At 37.5% G+C, this 21,455-nt stretch overlaps 1 protein-coding gene across 2 annotated transcripts in view; it reads left to right on the forward strand.

Moving 5' to 3' along the window:
* The window catches only part of Grb14 (growth factor receptor bound protein 14), a 139,174-nt gene extending 122,228 nt beyond the window's left edge, over nt 1–16,946 (forward strand). For both annotated transcript variants that reach the window (XM_045147443.1, XM_045147444.1), the window contains 6 exons: nt 6,559–6,639; nt 11,765–11,881; nt 11,971–12,043; nt 12,201–12,288; nt 15,059–15,152; nt 16,581–16,946. In XM_045147443.1, the coding sequence (XP_045003378.1) occupies nt 6,559–6,639; nt 11,765–11,881; nt 11,971–12,043; nt 12,201–12,288; nt 15,059–15,152; nt 16,581–16,727 (600 nt within the window). In that variant the 3' untranslated portion in view covers nt 16,728–16,946. The remainder of the gene's footprint in view (nt 1–6,558; nt 6,640–11,764; nt 11,882–11,970; nt 12,044–12,200; nt 12,289–15,058; nt 15,153–16,580) is intronic.
* Nucleotides 16,947–21,455: the final 4,509 nt, after the last annotated feature.

Genomic DNA, 21,455 nt, shown 5'->3' on the forward strand with positions numbered 1-21,455 from the left:
TCAGTCCACTGCAGGTGGGGATGTCTCCAGAGCAGTTTTGCTCGTGGCCAGTGGGATTCAACTTTCCAAAACTAATCAGCCAATAATAATCCTGAACTACATTGTGGTTTTCCAGCTCATTCTCTTTGAGACTGCCTTCTGAAGTAAAGTCACATCACCATTTGTCTTAGGTAAACTGAAACTCTCTGAAATCAGCTCAGTTTTCCACATTGGTCTTCAAAGCCAAAAATTAATGCCATAAGAATATTTATAAAATATTGTGCCAAGGATTTTCCTCATAGAACTAAAGACAGAAAGCACTTCAACACTCAGTTAACAATGCAACAGTGAATTTTACCATTTTGCTTAGGATATGTGTACGATTTTCAGAATCTTTGTAAGATAAAGTGTTATGCCCAGTTCTCGGCACCCCCAGTGACCACCAAGGAGAACCAAACAAGTATGCAAGGACAAGGAGCATGTTTTAATATTCGGGCTTAAGCTCGGTCCCTTGACTTCACCAGCACAGTGGTTCCATACAAGGGCCGTGAGTAGTGGGCAGGTAGGGTTTTTAGTGGGATTTGAACATAGAAGAAGGGGAGGGGAACATGATTGGTTGATTTAAACAGTATTTTTCTGATTGGCTTGGGATTTCAGTGGGCAAGGTTGGGGGCAGGGCAGAGGTGAGAGCTAGGGGAACCCCAGGCAGATGAGGTAGTCTTCATTGTGATTGGCTGGGGCAGAAAGAGCAGAATGGACAGGCCTGGGCATGTCTAGGCTAGGGGGTGACTCCGGCCTTTGGGTGGGCACCTTCCCTAACCATATCTCAGGGCGGTTGCCTTCTGCCTAAATGGAAAACCTGAAAGTTAGGCCCAGCCAGGGCAGCACCTTACTGAATCCCTTCATGGCATTAATTTAGTTTCTGGGTCTTTCATTCCCCCCCTCTCTTTTTACCATGAGGAGCCAATCTTGGATCCCAATTGAGTTAAGTGAGTGGAGTTTAATTAAAACCATAAGCTGTACTGTATTAATGCATTAGCTAATAGAAGCAACTAATCTATGAATAATGCAAGGTCCTATTGTGATTAGTAACAAAAATAAAAGTAATGGCCCTGCTAAAGCAGACAGCAGAGTTAACCATGGGGAATGACTTAATCATGGTTGATATAAAAACATTTTTCCCTTCAGGCCACACATAGTCCCCCTTAGTAGGTGGGTTTCAATATACCCTTCCGGTTGACACACATTGCCAGCCAGCACAGTAGAAGGCTTTAGGTCCCCCACAGCCCCTTTTGATTCTTGCTTTCCCTAAGTGCCCAGGGCATACATAGAAATAAGAAATTTCCTGATTCACCAGAGTCCCATGAGTCACCCACTAGTTGATGGAGGTCGAAGATCAAATCAAGAAACCAGATTCCCTGTGGGGCAAGAATTTCCCCCCTGGCAGTGTTGGTTATTAGCCAGGTCAGATTATAAACTTGGTGGAGAGTAGCTGCCACAATACATACAGTTAGGAACACAGTCAGGATCAGGAGCATTTGAGTTGAAGCTTGAGTGGGGTGCTACATTTTCATTGTGGCTGATGGTCCAAGTGGCAATTCCGTCCATTTTCACAGTGGTAGGTGTGGTCAGGATGAAGATGTAGGGTCCCTTCCAGCGGGGTTCCAGTGTCTTGTGGCACCCAGTCTCTCGTATTATTTATATATTTTACATATTTACATACTTTAGATTTGAAAATAACCCTTTGAACATCTCTATTTTCTTTTTAATTATAGAATTAAAACTATGGTGAAAAGATGTCTTAATGTTTGTTTCCCCTCTTGGAGAGCTCTTGTGTTACTTAATAGGCCATTTATATATGTAAGGTATTTTTTTATCTTTGGTTATATATTTCTCTCTGAGTGTTTAAGACCATGCAGATAACCACATTTAATTAAGGATTAGATTTGGGGGTCACTAATGGCTCTCAAAAGAGACTTTAGGGACACTGAAGTAGCCCCATAGTTTACTGGTACTGGTGTCTTCTGTTAGGATGAGTCAAGGCCATGCTGGCCAAGTAGTTTTCCATTTTGGGAAGTCAGGAGGACTGATTGCTCCTCAATTGTGACTCTCCTGTCTCAGACTGTACACCAATTTTGTTTGGGTCTCCATCTCCTCCTTGCTCAGGAAGACAGGTGACTTACCAGGGGGTCAGTGTAGAAGTGTTCCATCATCTCCAGTGGCCTCATGAGCTGGGAGCACAGGCCAAAATATTGGTACCTCTTGCTCCGATGATTCCAATTGGCTTTGGCTTCTATGTGGGTAACTAACACACTTAGAAAGGAAGTTACACCAGCCTGGATGTATGTACATATACAGCATATTTGATTACTGGAATAGACTTAGTTAAAGAATGGTGCAAAGCTTCTAAAATTATTTTGTCCTATCTTTAAAATTTTAGTTGTACTATGGCAGCATTAGCCTTATTTATACATGAGGCATAGAAAGTAGGCACAATTCACATTTTAAATATCTAACATTTATAAATATAGGCAGAACCTGCTATCAGTCTTAAAAACAGTACCAATTGATTTACAGACTAACTCATTTAATCTAGAAATTGTCAGAAAAGGACAAGTAAGATGGTATAAAGTATTAGCACCTGTGTTCGAAAACATCTTTGATTAGTTCCGATATCTGTGTTGGTACAAATCACCCAGAAAACATTGGAAACAGAACCACAGAGCTTGAATTTTTTTTTTTTAAACCAAAACAGCTAGCAAAATTCTAATATAACCCTTGATAAATCTTTTTGAAAGAAAAAACATTTATGACAACCAATGATTTTGGCTTAAAATTGACAGCTATTGATTTTATGTACCACAGAAATTTTTATTAACATAAAACAATTTTATGTTTTACCCATGACTTAAATTTGATAAAGCTTAAGCAAGATACCCCAACAAATCCCAGGAAGATGAAAGTTATTATTACTGAAATTATATCACTTAAACCTAAGTGATTAAACCTAGTTATGACCATTCAATAGAATTAGCATAAATAATACAGAAGCTATCTTTAAAGTCACAATATCTTTAGGTATGAGTATTTCACCTTTGGAAATTAACCATTTCTATGTGAGTCTTTATCTTTAGAATAGTTAAAACTTTGATGAAAAGAGGAACCTAATCTACTTTATTGAGAGAGTCTTAAAGCCAGTTTTATAACCCTTAAATCATAACAAATTAGCATCAGTGACCTGTTAATGAGTGAGGCCTTATCATAAGACTCATTTTCTCCACTGATTAAAACCTTGGCATCATATAAACATTATATTTAATCCAATTAAATGTTTCAATGAAGGGGCCCTTCCCCTGATATACACATTAGGTAAGTCTGATGCTTGTCTTATGTAAGGAGTTTGTAACCTTATCAAATACCTTGACTCAGTTTCCACCCATTTTTTTCAGAGTCCAGCTTTCCATGAATTTAAGTAGCATATGTTGGAAAGCAAGAGCAAAATGAAATTGCAGAGCAGAGAGATAAGCATCCTGACATTCCTTATCCTATTCTGAGGTTATTTTTACATAGAAAATTTACCCATTTTCAAAACACAAAGTGATAGACTCTTGTCTATGTTTAACCTGGCTAGACCTCCAATTACATCTGTACTTATGACTTTGTGACCCACCTAACATAGGCATCACCTGTGTCTAATGTAAGATAAATTAAGACTGTGTCTCTATATAAAACTCTTAGAGTATCCTTAAGAGTTGGTAAACAGTTGAAAAAATCTCTTAACTTTAGGCATGGTATTTAGGTTTAGTCTGAAAATTCTTTTCTACACACACACATCTTTATTCACATACTTTAACATCTAAGTACCACTCAAAAAGCATTTTTAATGAGCATTCTATGTCCCAACACTGAAAAATTTCTTTCTAGTTTCTTTAATCAATTTATCTTATCCCATTATTAACCACCTTTCTTATAAGACTATTGTTAAACACTACACCAAATTAATTAATCTTATTACTCACTAACAAGTGAGTAGTCTAAAGACAATTTTATGTCATTAATACCAATAAGACACCAAACTAAGGCAAATATTGTTGCTATCTTGAGGCAGGCTGGCCTAGAAGTCAGGTCAGCTGCTTTCTTTTTTTAAGCACTTTACAACTTTTTAAAATATCTGACAAATTATAAGTTACCACTTTAGAGAGAATTCTGTTGTTTTTAATAATCCTTTATGAAAGTTAAATTGACATAGAACATAAATTCAATAACTATTATGATATCATGTGACAAAGTTGACACATTTTTTTTTCCACCACTTTTCAGTGTGCTGTTGCAGCTGGGCGGGGCTTGTATACACCTTAGATGAGCCCTGCCCTACTCCCGGCACTCCCCAGGGGTCCGTCTAGTACGCGTGGTGGTAATGGCCAAGAAGACTGCAGGTGCCATTGTCTGTCTGCCACCTGACTCTGACCCAAGCCGCTTTGGAGCACTTTCAAAGCTGGCTTGTAGTTTTGCTCCTTAAAGGGGAAATTTTTTCCTGAGCTTTTAATTTCATAGTCAGATAGCTATGTGGGTCCACATGGATGCCTAGAAATCCAGAAATATCCTGGACGACTTTTTCCTAAAATGAGCCTGCCTCCCTCTGGGAGAGTTAATTCCCCCCTTACCTGCTGCTGTGTTGAAATCCCAGTCTGCTCTAGTCAAAGGGAAGAAGGTATCAATGATAGCCTGATTATTGGTGGGGTTCCCATCAGTGCCCCGAACAAATTTCTGGGTTTCAGTCTGGCTTCTCTCTTTCCTCTGTAGTAAAGAGAATCTGTAGCAATTGTTGACAATCATCTTGGTCTGGGGGCCCCATAACCCGAAGAGGGAATGCTGTGACTCCAAGAGGCCCTAATTTTAAAGTCCTGGAAGTGGTCAGTCAGTAAAGAAAGCAGGGTAGTCTGCATCTGTCCCATTTGTCCAGGCTCATAATTAGTAATTCCAACAAAGAAAAGGAGGAAAAAAAAAAAGAGAGACAGAAAAAAAAAAAAATTCACCTGGCCAGTGACTACAAACTGAGACAATAGCCTCTCACATTGTCTCTACAGATAGGGGAATGAAATCCCCTCTGGGTGGGCCTGGGGCACCCAGGACCTGTCTGAACAAGGTGGCCAGCTACCACAAAACCGAATGAGACCATGGCATCTCACCGTTCTGTGGTAGTGACCCGCATTGTCTCTAAAAATGGGGGGATGAAACCCCTCCTGGCAGGCCTGGGGCACCCAGGACCCACCTTCCAAACAGAGTGGCCTCCAGGGGCGTGTCCACCAATCACAATTTTCTAATGAACAAAGGAATGAAGGACAGGTTTTCAGGAGACAAAACACAGAAACACAGAAGCACACGCACCAGCCAGCGACCTGAGCTCCACGTGTTGGTGGTCCTCAGCAGTCATCTCTGAGGGTATCCATCCCAGATGAGCCCCCAAATGTTATGACCAGTTCTTGGCACCCCCAGTGACCACCAAGGAGAACCAAACACGTATGCAAGGACAAGGAGCATGTTTTAATATTCGGGCTTAAGCTCGGTCCCTTGACTTCACCAGCGCAGTGGTTCCATACAAGGGCCCCAAATAGGGAGAGGGTAGGGTTTTTATTGGGATTTGAACATAGAAGGGGAGGGGAACATGATTGGTTGATTTAAACAGTATTTTTCTGATTGGCTTGTGATTTCAGTGGGCAAGGTTGGGGGCAAGGCGGAGGTGGGAGCTAGGGGAACCCCAGGCAGATGAGGTTGTCTTCATTGTGATTGGCTGGGGCAGAAAGAGCAGAATGGACAGGCCTCAGGCATATCCTGGGCATGTCTAGGCTAGGGGGTGACTCTGGCCTTTGGGTGGGCACCTTCCCTAACCATATCTCAGGGCGGTTGCCTTCTGCCTAAATGGAAAACCTGAAAGTTAGGCCCAGCCAGGGCAGCACCTTACTGAATCCCTTCATGGCGTTAATTTAGTTTCTGGGTCTTTCAAAAGCATCACTTTTTTTAAAAAAAACTATCTTTCTTTATTAAAAACAATATTTAATTCTTATTTATTTATTTATTTGACAGAGAAAGAGGGAGAGAGAGATTGAGAATGGGTGCTTCAGGGCCTCCAGCCACTGCAAACAAACTCCAGACGCGTGTGCCCCTTGTGCATCTGGCTAATGTGGGTCCTGAGGAATTGAACCTGGATCCTTTGGCCTTGCAGGCAAATGCCTTAACTGCTAAGCTATTCCTCCAGCCCAAAGCTATCTTTCTTATTACTAGGTGGTATACCACTCAAAATGGTTATAATACAATTTGGTGGTAAGTGAAATGAGTAGAAATGTCACTTCCAGAGCTTTGCACTGCTTAGCTGAGGTCTAATCTGTGGGCCCAAGAAAACAACATAATCTTTTTAAATGTACCATTGTAAGGTACTCAAACCTTTGGATGCTTAGTTGTTTTAAGGAAATGTTATATTATTTTGTATTGATAATACATCACTGATGAAACATTGATTTTTTCATGACTTATTGGTGTAGCTAAGTTCTGAGATCATGGTTTTGTCTGTTTATTCTGTAGTATGGCATGCAGCTATACCAGAATTATATGCATCCATATCAAGGAAGAAGTGGCCGCAGTTCCCAGAATATGTCACCCATGGTAAGGACCACATTTTTGAATTTATATTTTATATTAATTCATTATTATATTGTACTATAAAATTAGACTATGATACATTTACATTGTTTGCTTTTAGTAAGGTTAAGTAACATTTGAGAACCTTTTAAAATAGAATGCTGTATTTTCATAGAATGTTGTATTGGAGTTTTTGTTCTTTTGTTTTACATATTGTAACTCCATAGTAAAAATAATCCCATAATTATACATGACATCTTGAATTAAAGAATATAACATTGTACATTGTTGTTTTTTAAAAAGATTTGAATGAATTATATGAGCAAGCCTCGACCCATTAGGAGATTTGAAGATTAGCTCTTTATAAGATAATTTGCATAGGATTTTTCTGGACATTATGGACTATACTTTCATAATTACTGGATTTAATTATGGGGCTATATACCTATTTTAATATTGTTCCTAAAATTTGGAACTTTCAGAGCTATACTATATACATGTGGGTTCTTTTGCATTTTGACTTTCTAACAATAATTTTCTTTAAATTCTACGTCTTTAAAACCAGGGTACTTTACAGGAAACCCAAAAATTACAAGCCAAATATAGGTCATGCATTACATTAGCTCTAGCACTATTTCTCAGATTTTCACTAACTGAAATGTGGATATTCATTTGCAGACACACAAGACACGTCTTTTTCCTTCTTAAGCACCTAATTTTAATTTTCTGAGCATTAACACTAGACATTTATTTCTGAACTTCAAGTTTATGTTCTGCTATTTTTTCTGCACTCCTTAATATTCAGCACATTGGAAATTTGGATGCATGTGCCTATGGTACAAATCAGCTAATGTACATTTTTAAACTTGCATTTCCACTTAGGTTAAAAATATGCTCTTCATGGCTATGACCAAGGATGGTGCATTTATCCCACATGTCATGTAGCAGATGAAATGCCCAGGTCTAGGAATGAGGCATGAAATGGTGTTGATTATGAAGACTGATAAACTATATGGAAGGAAACTCTAATTTTGTAGCTATGTTCCTTTAAGTTATAGAAGAATAACTTTTCATCTTTGTATCAGATTACTTTTAAGCCTTCAAATAAGAAACTAAGAAATGTAATGAATTTTTATAAAGGCAGTCTCTTTAAGGTGATTTTTTTTTTTGCAGTTTGTCAGCTTATTTTTATCTTTCAATCCATATGTATATAAAAAGAGTAATGAATTTTATTATCTTAATCCTTTCCTAAATCCCTCCAAATTTCTTTTAGTCTGAAGTTATTAGGATGAACGTGCTCACAGCAGCCAAGCATTTTGAGACAATTACTGTTTAGTGTCCTTTTAATCATAGGAAACGTATTATAAACAAAGTACCTTCCATTCTCATTACTGTTATAAATGTGCAAGTGTGGTATTACTGTGAGCCTTTCCCATTGAAGCTGAGCAAGCTGTTGGTCCAGCAGTGTGTGTTTTGGTTGGAGTGGTTTCACTTATTCAAAATTGTGTATAGGAAGGAACAGTTTATTAGTGAATCTGGCTGGAAATATGGGCTGAAGGAGAAGTTCAGGTGGGAAGAACCTGTTCTAACTGGGAGTTGTTATGATCAGAAAGAGGAACATTTATGGATTTTATCTGTGCTGCTTACAATTTGTGTACAAGACAATGAGAAGATGTAGGATGTGCTTTGGTGTTGACAGAGCATCCCACTTGTCCAGATAGCTGGAGCAGCATCAGTGATGTAAGAGGCACCAGTGCCCCTTCTCTGCCTTTACTGCTTTTCATTCAGTGCTGTGTTAAAGAAACCTCATCGACAAGTTGGGATGATGTCACTATTCATTTTTACATGTTCATTTAGAGGAGGAAATGAAGAAAAATACCAAACTGTGCCATATGAGCATCATAGCTATGAAAGCACATATGCCTTTGAAATGAGAATGTTTGGCAAGCATTTCAGGAAGTCAAGTATGTCTGGTTCTTTATAGGAAAAAAAAAAAAACCCTAAGGATTCCATCAAAGGTATACCTGTTTATGTGGTTCTGGCTGGACAGAGGAGATGGGGGAGCAGAATCCACTCAAGTTCTTTTTGTCCTAATCTCTTGACCTATGCTAGGCATTCCATAGTTTCTTCACTGGACCTCTACTCTGGTCTATAAAAGAAGCTGAGGCAGGATCCAGCATGTCAGCTACTGCTTTTACCACAAGTTGTCTGTATGACTATGGTGGAGTCACTGGTTTCCTGTGGTGTAAAATGAGGGGTCAAGGCTTAGTCTAGGCTCCATTTCATCTCTGTAGCCCTGAGGCTCTGTGGGAAGCACAGAGAGCTATAAGGGGCAAATTCTGAGCCCTCTTGCTGATGATTGAGCTGCAAATTTATCCAGGTCTTTCAAAGGCGTTAGCAGTGTGGGTACTAGTCACCCTGCTGCTAAACTTCCTGATAAGCACATGCAAACCTCAGTTAGCATAGAGGAACTGATTTCAATGTATGGCTTGGAAAATCCCAGGTATTCCCAGACTCGTTTCTTAGGGGGTAGGGGAAGGGAGAATGTTGCAATCATGAACTTTTTTTTTTTTTTTTTTTTTGGTGGGAGGTGACCTGTTCATTATTTAAGAATGAGCTAGAAAAGAGGGACAAGCATTGGAAAAATATAACCAATTCAGAATGTTATCAGCATTTCTTTCCTTCCTATCTGAGCGAAATCAAGCTGAAAATGACCTTTTTGGGTTTGTCCGACTGCTATTTCTTTGTCAACCAAAGGTAAACTATTAATATTTCATCCACCACCTGCCATTCAGTGGGAAACATTTGCTATGTTACTGTTTTCTCTTAGTGTGGTTACCCAGCAGATGAAACACTGTTTATTTGTGTGGTAGTCGCTTCATTTGCCAAGTAATTATGGAACATAGGAGCTTATTTTACATCCTGGCCTGCTGTCTGGAAAGGAAGGGGAAAGGAAGGGAGCACTGATTGTGGTTATCTTTCTTTCCTAACAGTCTCTCTATGTTATCAGGAAGTTGAGAGTACAGAAGCCATCTTGGCATGTGGAGGTGGAGATATCATAAGGATCGAGCTATCATTAGGATCGAGGCTCGTTATTCTGTGGTTTGGGCAGGTGGACGCTTTTCATTAATGTTGGCAGAGCTAAAGCATATCCGACGGGTGCACAGCCCGGCACAGAAGATCACAGGGTGAGAAGGGCAAACTGAGGTGTGACAGCAAAAAGAGATTAGAGACACAGCATCTGTCTGGAAAGAGCAGCTGTCGTTTATAAAGACTCCTTTAACAAATGGAAGATTGCATGCCGAGTCTCTAGACATATAGACTAACTGTAATAAGACTGTGGTTGCGGGGGGGGGGGAATCATGATCAGATGTTTCCTAGAGAAAAAAAACCCAGATACTAATAAACTGGGGTGTGTGATGCAGTAATAAAAGAACCCTATTTTTTCCATGGATAAACTTTAGCCTGTTTAGTCAAGTGAGTCACCATTAAATCTACATGGAGAAATGCTGCACCGCTTGTTCTCACGTGTAGCTTGACTTGGACTTTGCTATTCTGATTCCACTTTCTGCTTTGCTATTCTAGTACTTAGTGAAGAACAACAAATAATTTCCATTTTTATGTCTTTTTTCCTTTTATAAATGTCTTATAAAATGAGTAAGATGCTTGAATAGAGGTTTTTAATGACACTTGTCTCTATTTTGACTTGGAGGGTGACATACTTATATTTTACTCTATTTTTAAAAATGTTTATTTTTATGAGAGAGAGAGAGAATGAATATGGGGAAGCCATATATCTCCTGCCAGTGCAGTTGAACTCCACACATATGCAACACTTTGTGAGTCTGGCTTTAGCTGGGTACTGGGGAATTGAACCTAGACTGTCAGGCTCTGCAAAGAAGCACCTTTAACCACTGAGCCATTTCTCTAGGCCAGGATGGCATACTTATCAAGAGATGGCTACTAAACAAAGCCCCAAAGAAAAATAAATTCTAGTACTAAGTTTTTGGGTATGCTATTTTCATTTCAGAGAATATGAAAATTAGAAGTACTTAGTAAATACAATGATGAAATGCTGACTTGCTAATAATAACCTTTCACATTAGGATGCATTTTTATCCAAATGTCAGTACTAAATCATATCAAAACCTCATCATCTTTCTCAAGCCACATATAAAGTTGTCACATATAAAGTTGTCTTGATTTTGTATGATTTCTGCTGTCCATTCTAATTTTTGTAGTTTTACTTTGGTCATATATCTCCTTCCCAGATGACAAAGTGTTCCTATGTTAGTTAATCTTAGATATTTTAATATTACAAAGCTATCTACATTATCATTCCATCAAATTTACTTTTCTAAGATCAATGTTTATGTGATAAGCTTCACAAATACATATTCAAGTTTTCTGTATCATAAATAGTAATCTAAGTTATAAAATAACTAAGTTATATAAGATATATGCTGTTATATATTTCATATACCTTGAACCTTATAAGAGCGATTTCAGGGCTGGAAGGATGGCTTAGCAGTTAAGGCATTTGTCTGCAAAGCCAAAGGACCCAGGTTCATTTCCCCAGGATCCACATAAGGCCATGCGCAAGGTGGCACATGCATCTGTCATTTTCAGTGGCTAGAGGCCTTGGCACATCCATTCTCGATCTCTCTTTCTTTCTGTCAAGTAAATAAATAAATGAATAAAAGATAAAATAAGTGGGTGTACTTCACATTTAATTGGTAATGAATGAATCTTAAAGATTAATAGACAGATAACTTCTGGACAAATTAATATTTGTATCCAGAGATTTAGACATTTCTCAATTGGGTTTTTGCCAATTTGCAAGAAAATATGAAGAGATAGGTTTGCTGTAGGAAAAAGACATGTTTTCCCTCCACAATTTACCAAATCTCTTCATTTAGCATTTAACTTAATTATCTTAACAAATAGCCAGATAATTTATTTGACCCAAATCATAGCAGCATTTTATACTGGATATATATTTTAACATTTTAATTTCCTGGCAGCCACTTCTGGGATCCCAGTTAAAGTGGAAGTCTATGGTAAAAAAAAAATTAAAATTAAAAATTAAAAAAAAATCAGTAGATAAGTTCAAAGAAGCATCCATGGTTTAACTGTTTTTGTTTTCCAGAGAAGTATATCAGAGAACTCCCTGGTAGCGATGGACTTCTCTGGTCAGAAGAGCAGAGTCATAGACAATCCTACGGAAGCCCTTTCGGTTGCAGTTGAGGAAGGGCTCGCTTGGAGGGTACTAAGTTTCATTTCTTTTCAAAATAGTTATGATTTGGGTGTTTTGCTCAAGAAGTTGAGATTTTTTTCCCCCTCTTTCTTCCTCAGAAAAAAGGTTGTTTACGCCTGGGCACTCATGGGAGCCCTACCACATCCTCACAGAGCTCTGCCTCAAACATGGGTACGTCTCTTACACAGCCTTTGTCACTTAGGTGCGGAGTAGATAAGACAGGTGTGCCTTCATGTGTAGTGACAAAGGGGCCAGGGTGGAAAGTGCATACAATGAAAATGTGGTCATGCTGAAGAAACCTTTTTATCCATCCATTTTCCTCCTCCAGCTATCCATCGATCCCAGCCATGGTTTCACCACAGAATTTCCAGAGATGAAGCTCAGAGACTGATTACTCAGCAAGGACCTGTGGATGGGTATGTTTGGGGCCTTTGGTTTTGAGTGCAGTGATTAGAATCTCTCTTATAGGTAATAATTATTGAACACATACTTAGGGTTTTTAATTTTCACTTACCATAAATAAGTAGTTATCACTGTATTCTAGCAATATCTATATAATACTGAGTATACAAGTTATGTTTAGTATTGTTTTATACATCTTCTTTTAAAATATTTTATTTTTATTTATTTAAGGTGGGGCAGAGAGAATGGGTGTGCCAGGGCCTCTGGCCACTACAGACAAACTCCAGATGCATGTGCCACCTTGTGCATCTGATTTTATGTGGGTGCTGGGAAATTGAACCTGGGTCCTTTGGCTTTTCAGACAAGTGCCTTAACTGCTAAGTCATCTCTCCAGCCCCACATAACATATACTTTGGTCTTGACCAATGACCACTCATATTATTCATTTTGTGTCAAATTTAGCATCTTAGATATCAATGTACAAAGGAATATAACCTAAATGTTTTTATGGCATTTTACCTCACATTATCCTACACATTGTATTTCTTAGGTATGAGTGTATTACAAAAAAAAAGAAAAAAAAGCTTTTGGGCTGGAGAGATGGCTTAGCAGTTAAGCACTTGCCTGTGAAGCCTAAGGACCCGGTTCGAGGCTCGATTTTCCAGGACCCACGTTAGCCAGATGCACAAGGGGGAGCACACGTCTGGAGTTCCTTTGCAGTGGCTGGAGGCCCTGGCACACCCATCCTCTCTTTCTCCTCTCTTTCTCTTTCTATCTGCCTCTTTCTCTCTCTGTCACTCTCAAATAAATAAATAAAAAGTAACAAAAAATTTTAAAAAATGATTTTACTCACTATTTCAAATACTTGCCTTAATTTTTTTCTTTTCTCCTGTTTATATCACCACTGCCATTTCTCTAAAGTAATATAATCCTTATAAGAGAGTATTTTTGATGATATCACCTATTGTTTTTAGTGGGGTACCCTGGAGTACCATTATGAATTATGAGATGTTTATAATCTGAAGGCTTGTCTGCTCATGTTACTCAGTGTTTCAGCTACTTACGGTAGATAGTCCTATCTAGATTCCCTTCCCAAGTTCAGAACAAATGAAAGAGACTGTATTGATGAGAAATGGATGAGAAATGAAGCCAGTATCAATTTAAACAAGTGGTGATGAGGGGTTTTTTTTTAATCTGCAAAGGGTGGCTTGAGAAAGATGAGGAGGAGGCTTTGATATGATTTAGTACTGACATTTGGATTAAAATGCATCCTAATGTGGAAGGTTATTATTAGCAAGCCAGCACTTCATCAGACTCTAAGTAAGAAAAGATGTTATTATGCTTCTCTGTGTGGAACATATACTTCTGGATATAAATTTGAATGTGCCATAGAGTTAAAGTCAGATCAGACCAAGAAAAGAGTAAATCATGAAGAATTATTTGAATGTTTTGAAAGAGTAAACTTCCCTTTACTTTCGAGCCTAATATTTGTCAGTTGAATGAAATACTGCATAAAGAGTAAGTACATACATATGTTTCATATGTTTTATTGGTATTTATTTGGAAAGGCATGATGGTGTCAAGTGGTCCACTAGGTGGTAGTACTGATCTACTGAGGAGAGGGAAGAAAATTACAGCTTATGTTCCCACTTCTCAGTGATGTAATGTCCAGAACCTCACATAGCACAGATGAAATAGATGAATCTGGTCAAACATCTGTGGAGCCTCACTATGGCTGCCCCTTTGCCAGGCACAGGGGGTTTAGCATGGGAGCCACCAGTGGGGACATTTACACAGTGTAATTTCCAATAATCAATACAGAGCTGGTTTTGCAAAGTACTGCCCATAAATAAGTGTCCTTGCCTGGCAGTCTTTTAAACTTACTACATTAGTGCACATCTTGTGTCTCTAGCCTGACATTATAGAGAGTTTCATGCTATATTTTTCAAGGCCAACGTGCATGTTTTCTTGGCGGGGATGGGGGGGTGTGTTTTCTTTCTTTCTTTCCTTTTTTACTTAAAACATTTTCACTTAAATATTTAATAAGCAATTTTGAGAATGAGGATCTTTAAAAGAATATATTAAATTTATTGCCATCTGCTACATATGTAGCAGTAGAAACTAGACTCCAGAGAAGGAAGGTTCATGGTAGCGTATGGGTAACAAACATTTTGTTCTAAATAATTATCTCCTTTCATGATTCATCACTTAAGATAACAGTGTTCCGGTACCTGATTCTTTGTGATGAGTGCCAAATTTGCTAGTGGCATAAGGATATAGTACTACTTATTAATTTTTAAGTTATTTATTTATTTATTTGAGAGTGGCAGACAGGTGGAGAGAGAAAGAGACAGACACAGAGAGAGAAAATGGGCATGCCAGGGCCTCCAACCACTGGAAACGAACTCCAGACATATGTGCCACCTTGTGCATCTGGCTTATGTGGGTCCTGGGGAATTGAGTCTGGAACAGTGATCCTTAGGCTTCATAGACAAGCACTTAACTGCTAAGCCATCTCACTAGCCCAGCACCAATTGTTGATAGCACTATAGCATTTAGCTGGTTATTGGGAGTAAACAATCTGATGAAGAAGTGTATATTTATCCTATCATATTGCACTAGTATAATGATGGTTTAATAAATTTATAACATAACTATTGATTACATAGTAAAGGAGACTGTGGCTATAGCACTCCTATGAATGTACTTTCTAGATTCACAGGCAATTTCCAAGAAATCTATAAGTAAATATAGAAATATATTGAAATCCCTTTCTCTCTTTAGAGTTTTCTTGGTACGGGATAGTCAGAGTAACCCCAAAACTTTTGTACTTTCAATGAGTCATGGACAAAAAATAAAGCACTTTCAAATTATACTGGTAAGTAATTGTGATTTCACATTCGTATATTAGACATGACCTTAATGCATACACTTTAGGAAACTTTGGTTTTCTTTTGTTCCTTTTATTAAATATAATTTGGGAGCTTGTACTTTGACTAGAGTTAAGTTTGGCAGAAATGGTTTTATGAGCCTGAATTAATATAAGAAATATAGGAATTGTAAAAATTAAATTTACCCTTTTCCACAAAATATGATTTAGCAATATTGTATAGACCTCATGCCACCTATTGTTAAAGGCCACTAAAGAATCTTACTACTGAATGCTACCATGCTACTAACAATTCTTTTAAATCAATATTTTAAAACCGTTTCCCTTTGCAGTTTATATCTCTGGTTTCTTTTTTTTTTTTTTTTTTTTTTGAGGTAGGGTCTCACTCTGGTCCAGGCTGTCCTGAAATTAACTCTGTCATCTCAGGGTGGCCTTGAACTCATCATGGCAATCCTCCTACCTCTGCCTCCCAAGTGCTGGGATTAAAGGCGTGTGCCACCACGCCCGGCTTTGTTGATTATTTTTAACCACCATGAAGTGAAACACACTGCCTTACAATGCGTGGACATTTTAATTATTCCAAGAACATTAAAAAAAAAAAAACAGCAAAACTTGCTGTCATATTTCTGTTACTACTGCTTTCACATGCCTGTGTGCACACGGGTGTGTGATATAAAGCATGTACACTGACGCATGTGGGGAGGACTAGATGCAGGTACACGAGGAAGGTGCCCTGTATGGTTGCTAACTGGCTAGGGCCTTCTTTTGAGTTTACTTTTTGGTGGCATTAGCAGGGGCCATGGAAAGCATCTTCTCATGGCTCTGATTATGAGGACATTGACCCCTCCCCCCAAGGATGAGTAATTCATACCATGAAGCTTCAATGGGGGAAAAGCAGCGGCAGCTAAATCAACGCTAAGTAGACATTTTATTTTCATACTAAGTAGTCCAAGTTTCTCACTGTTTACTGATCCACAATAGTTGTGTTATCTTAACGACAGGATATCCAAAGACTAGAAGTTAAAGAAACATGCCATTTAAACAAAAATGATACTTCTTTTATCATTATTAATGTATTTATTTACATGTGGTGTGTGTGTGTGTCTCGCTGTTGCAATCAAATGTCTATCTGGCTTTATTTGGGTAGCTCAGGAATTGATCCCTAGGCTAGTAGGCCTAGTAAGCACGTACCTTTCACCACCGAACCATCTATCCAGGCCTACATTTCTATTAAATGCAAGTGATGCTATAAAAAATAACTGAATATGTCACAATGTTCTTTTCATTATCCTTACTTTTATAAGCTTGTCCATTTCAGCTAATGAAGACATAATATGCAGTGGAATATGATTGTCCATCCAGATTGCTTATCCTCACCTTTAAAAATTTTTAACTAGTTTGTTGCTTCTCTTACAGGTGGAAGATGATGGAGAAATGTTCCACACTCTGGACGATGGCCACACAAGGTTCACAGATCTCATTCAGTTGGTGGAGTTCTACCAGCTTAATAAGGGTGTTCTTCCTTGCAAGTTGAAACATTACTGTGCTAGGATGGTTCTTTAGCCAAACCAGATTTAGCCAAAACTATTCAGAATGGACTGGAAGAAAAACATTTAAAAATTAAGAGTCCCCAGAAAGGAGTGAAGACAACAACATGGTCAAAAGAATGTCACTTGCAAGTTACAAAATATAGTTTATGTGTTGAAAATAAGCAAAGACAGATAGGCATTGCATTCATTACTTACAATTTATTAGTTAAAATTAAACTTTAGGAAAAAATGACTTGGTGTGTTCTTGTGTGATTTTACATTATTTTATTACTTTCCTCAAATTTATACACTTCAAGTGTTGATCTTTTCTTATTTATGATGTAGTGCCATTAGAATTTCCCAAGAATGGAATTTGAAAGAAAAATTGGGGGATTAAGCTATAGGGCTTGGGATCACATGCCTATAGTCTTAATGTTGGTGAGGCAGAGACAGAAGGGTCATGAATTTAGGCCAGACTAAGCTATATGGTGAGACTCTGTCTCAAAAGATAAGGCTAGGAATGTAGTTCAGGGATATTGTTCTTGTCTCTCATGTAAAAAGCCCTAGGTTTGATTCATAGCATTGTCAAATATTTAAAACATAACTAGAAATGGTACTTTAGAATATTTGCACATTGAATTTTTAGTTACAGTACTTTTAATATCAAATAGATAAAAGCTTATATTGTCAATTAAATACTACTACCTACAAATTTTTACCAGACATTAAAAACTAGAACCATATATTTCTAAGTTTATTACAATCATAAAACCAAATCACATTTTGAAATAGTAGCTAATTTATTTTGAAATAAAAATATTTTTTTGCAATCATTTATTACATAATTGATTTGATAATTATATTATACAATCTCTTCTGGTACTGTCCCTAACAATATATTGCTTCAAATTTTCATTCCATTATTGATTGGCTGGAAGTATCTTTAAGAACATGGTCCTAACATGGAGACAGTTTTTGATTCACATTTATTTTATAACACAGTCTATGGCCTTAGGACTTTATGCCTCAGCAGTTCACCTTTACCCCATGTTCTTTCACAACACTCTTTAGGTCCTCTCACTAATAGATCACTAGCCAACCAAAGTAGGTGAAGTCAAAAATGCAGGACTAGGTGCTGGATAGATCGCTTAGTGGTTATGGCATTTGCCTTTGAAGCCTAAGGACCCAGGTTTGATTCCCCAGTATCCACATAAGCTGGATGTACAAAATGGTGCATCCATCTGGAGTTTGTTTGCAGTGGCTGGAGGCCCTGGCATGCCCATTCTCTCTCTCTCTATCTGCCCTTTTCTCTCCTTCTTTCTCTTTCTCTCATAAATCAATAAGTTAATTAAAAATAAAAGACTCAAAACTATACAGAACCTAATAGAAAAATCCTATTTATCTTCTATTTAATCCTCTTTCTGTTTCTCAAGATAGGAGTCACAAATTTGAAAACTTGAGACACTAACACACTATCCTTCCTCGTCATCTTTAAGCCCACCTGCAAAGATTACTTTCCTTTTTATTCTTTCTTTGTGATTCATTGACTCTTAGGAACACTTAAACTTTTTTGAAATGATAATATTTCTAAAAAACAGAATAGAAACAAAGCATAAAGCAGTGGTATCAAACCAAATATTGTCATCTTTCCTAACTTATCCTTATAACACTGAGGTGGGAAAGTTAAAACTTTCTTAAATAATATTTCAAAAGTGAATATTTTACTATTAACAAAAATATTTACCAAATGTTAATAAAGTAAATTTTAACTGACAATTAATTATATGCTGAATTTTTAAATGTTTAAGTTATTTTACATTGCAAACTTAACTCCTAAAGCACTGAAAGTTAGAAAATTCATCTGTTATAAACCTCGTCTGGTATTCACAAAGGCTTAAAAGACAATGGAGAAGCCAGAAGTAAATTTATTTACAGGCCTGAGTAGTTCTGATTCATTCAAATTTATAAAAACACCTTGAATTTTGAATCCAAATGCATTTTATCACATTGATATACATAAAATGTAGTATTTTAAATACTAAACTCTCGACCAATATGTACTTTTTTTATGTCTCTGACTTTGCTCATAATCTGTAGCTATTATTTGGTTGAGTAAATATTATACACAATTACTTAGTTTTATCTTTAAGTCAAAGAAAGTTATTGAGAAATGTTTGATAAAGGGAAATCATTATTATCTCAATTTCTTCTGAAAGTGTGTATTCGAATTTATTATGATGTTAATTCTGAAAATGTCAAGAATATTCAGTTACTACATTATTTTAACACATTACATGGAAAAGATGAATTACCTATGGATTATGTTCCATTTTGATTGAGCTGTGTTCAATTATTTTGTACCATTTTGGATAAGGATGAGGAGAGATCATCTGTACTCTCTATCTCTGTTTGCATGTGCAAGTTCATATGCTGCACTTTCTCAGAAAGAAGGGAATGCAATAGACTGTCTGATAGTGATGTTCTTTAATATTCATGTATTGAAGATTACACAACTATTTAGAAATATATGTAAGACCCAATCAAACAAGATGCTAATTATTTGAAGTACCTTATCTAAGAATGATTGTTAATCTATATGTAGTCTAGAGTGTAGACCCTGACTGATGTTAGTAGAACAGGTAGGTATTTTTGTTTTAGCTTTGTTTTAGGCGGTCAACGCCAGTTAACCACAGCTCCATGTAGTTTCTGGGATTTTGAAAACACCAGCAGTAAAAACTTCATGATAGTTATATTTTTACTCCCCACATTATAACAACTCAGGAGAGGATGGATTGCCATTGGTAATGGCTACAGATTGGCTTTAAAGTGGGTATCCATCAGTATTTTAAAAAGCTGTTTCTTTCCAGATATTCTTAAGTTTTCTGGTGCTTTGGATGAATTAAGCAGCCAGGTGAAATCTGCAGACTCCTTTGAGAAGAGGTATTTAAATGTTTAAACATAGAATTTCAAAGCAAACTAATTTTATAGAGACATAATTATATAACTGAATGTATGTAGGTGACCCACTTGCAAACCCTGTTTATATTGTTTTGCTATGTTTTCTTTTGGCTCTATTAATTACTGCCCATATAAATCGTTCAGTATTTATCTTTTTTTTTTTTTTTTTTTGCTTCAAGGTAGGGTCTCACTGTAGCCCAAGCTCACCTGGATTTCACTATGTAGTCTCAGGGTGGCCTCGAACTCATGGTGATGGAACCTCTGCCTCCCAAGTGCTGAGATTAAAGGCATGTGCCACCATGCCTGGTCTAGTATTTATCTTTTATTATCCAGGGAGCTAAGTGGGTGGTTCAAAATGCTCCTCATACTAACAGTGTGACACTGAAGAGTTTTCTTGGGATGTAGCGTACCTGTAACATTCACTGAACATTCAGCCAAACCACTGTGCTACTGTTTGTGGGATACATTGCCTTATATAATCTTGCCTCCCTCTTTCATAATCTGACATTCAGGCAGGCTTATATCTAGGATAGCTCTAGTAATATATCTAAATAAATGGTTCTCTGGCTACAGGTTAGAGATTTGCATACAAGAAAGACCAACTCTTGGCTGAGCATGGAAAAATAATGACCTTAAAATTTTTTCCAGAAATTTTCCAAGTGAATTTCTCATGACCATAAATCCTTGTTTCTGTAGTTGCCATGTCATGTGATTAGCTCATTGTCATGCCCACATCCTTAGTAAGTAAAAATAATTCATCACGTTACAATTTATCCCTCACCCCCTTATAACACACAAGACATTAGCAATCAGAGTTAAGATGATAGTTTTAGAATCATCCTCTGTAGATTTAGATTCCAACCCATGTATCACAGTGTTAGTCCAATCAGTTTTATCTCTATTTGCTAAGTACTTAGCAAGTTGTCTATGATTTCAACATGTTTGTCTTATATTAGTGATTGTACATATCGGTCCTCTACTTACCAGGAACATTCATTGCTATGCTACTTTTCATTTGTTCTTTCCATCAGGAACAGTGTGTTACTTTACACCCCTCTGGTTCAGTCTTTCAGGTTAGGCTGCTTTATGGAAGTACCCATGAACACTGCCAAGGGTCCTTCCAGGCCCATCTCTCCTAAGTGATTAGTTTGACCCTGAGAAATTAATAAACTGAGAAAATATATCCTTTCTCTGGTTGTTTTCTCTTCCAGTCTTCTCTCCCACCACCCCAAAGCTTTCAGCATTCTGATTAGTTGTTGAAAACGCTGCTCCGGCATTGTGCACTTGTTGAATTCACTCCGTGCCTGTACTGGTTATTATGTGAAAGCCACGTTTAGGGATGCAAAATGGAATAATGGAGTTATAGAGGCACAGCGATCTTTGCTATAAGGCAGGTTGAGTAAGTGTTATCCTCTAAATACAAAGGGGAGAATACAGTGGCACATCCTCACTGGCAGATAGGAGGAATGAAGTTGATTCCCAGAAGACCTACAGGAGTGAGGCATACAAAGCTCCAGAGAAAGCATTTGTGGTGTCACCAGAGTGTGAAAATACCAGAGGACCTAGAAAGGACACAGATTGAAGTTGAGAGAGTTCAGCTAATGATAACTTTGTCATAACTGAACTACCCAGGATATGATATCAGAGAAGAAAGTTGTGGCCAATAAGTCTGGAAATCAAGCTCATGCTGCATTAGGGAGTTTTAAGGCTATAAATATCAGATTTTACTCTAGTAAAATAAAAAGCCATAGCCAAGTGTCTCATTGTTTTATTCCATTTTACCTTTTGCCTTTTTGAAATTATA

This window comes from Jaculus jaculus, chromosome 4, assembly GCF_020740685.1.
Source record: "Jaculus jaculus isolate mJacJac1 chromosome 4, mJacJac1.mat.Y.cur, whole genome shotgun sequence".
Lineage (NCBI taxonomy): Eukaryota > Metazoa > Chordata > Mammalia > Rodentia > Dipodidae > Jaculus > Jaculus jaculus.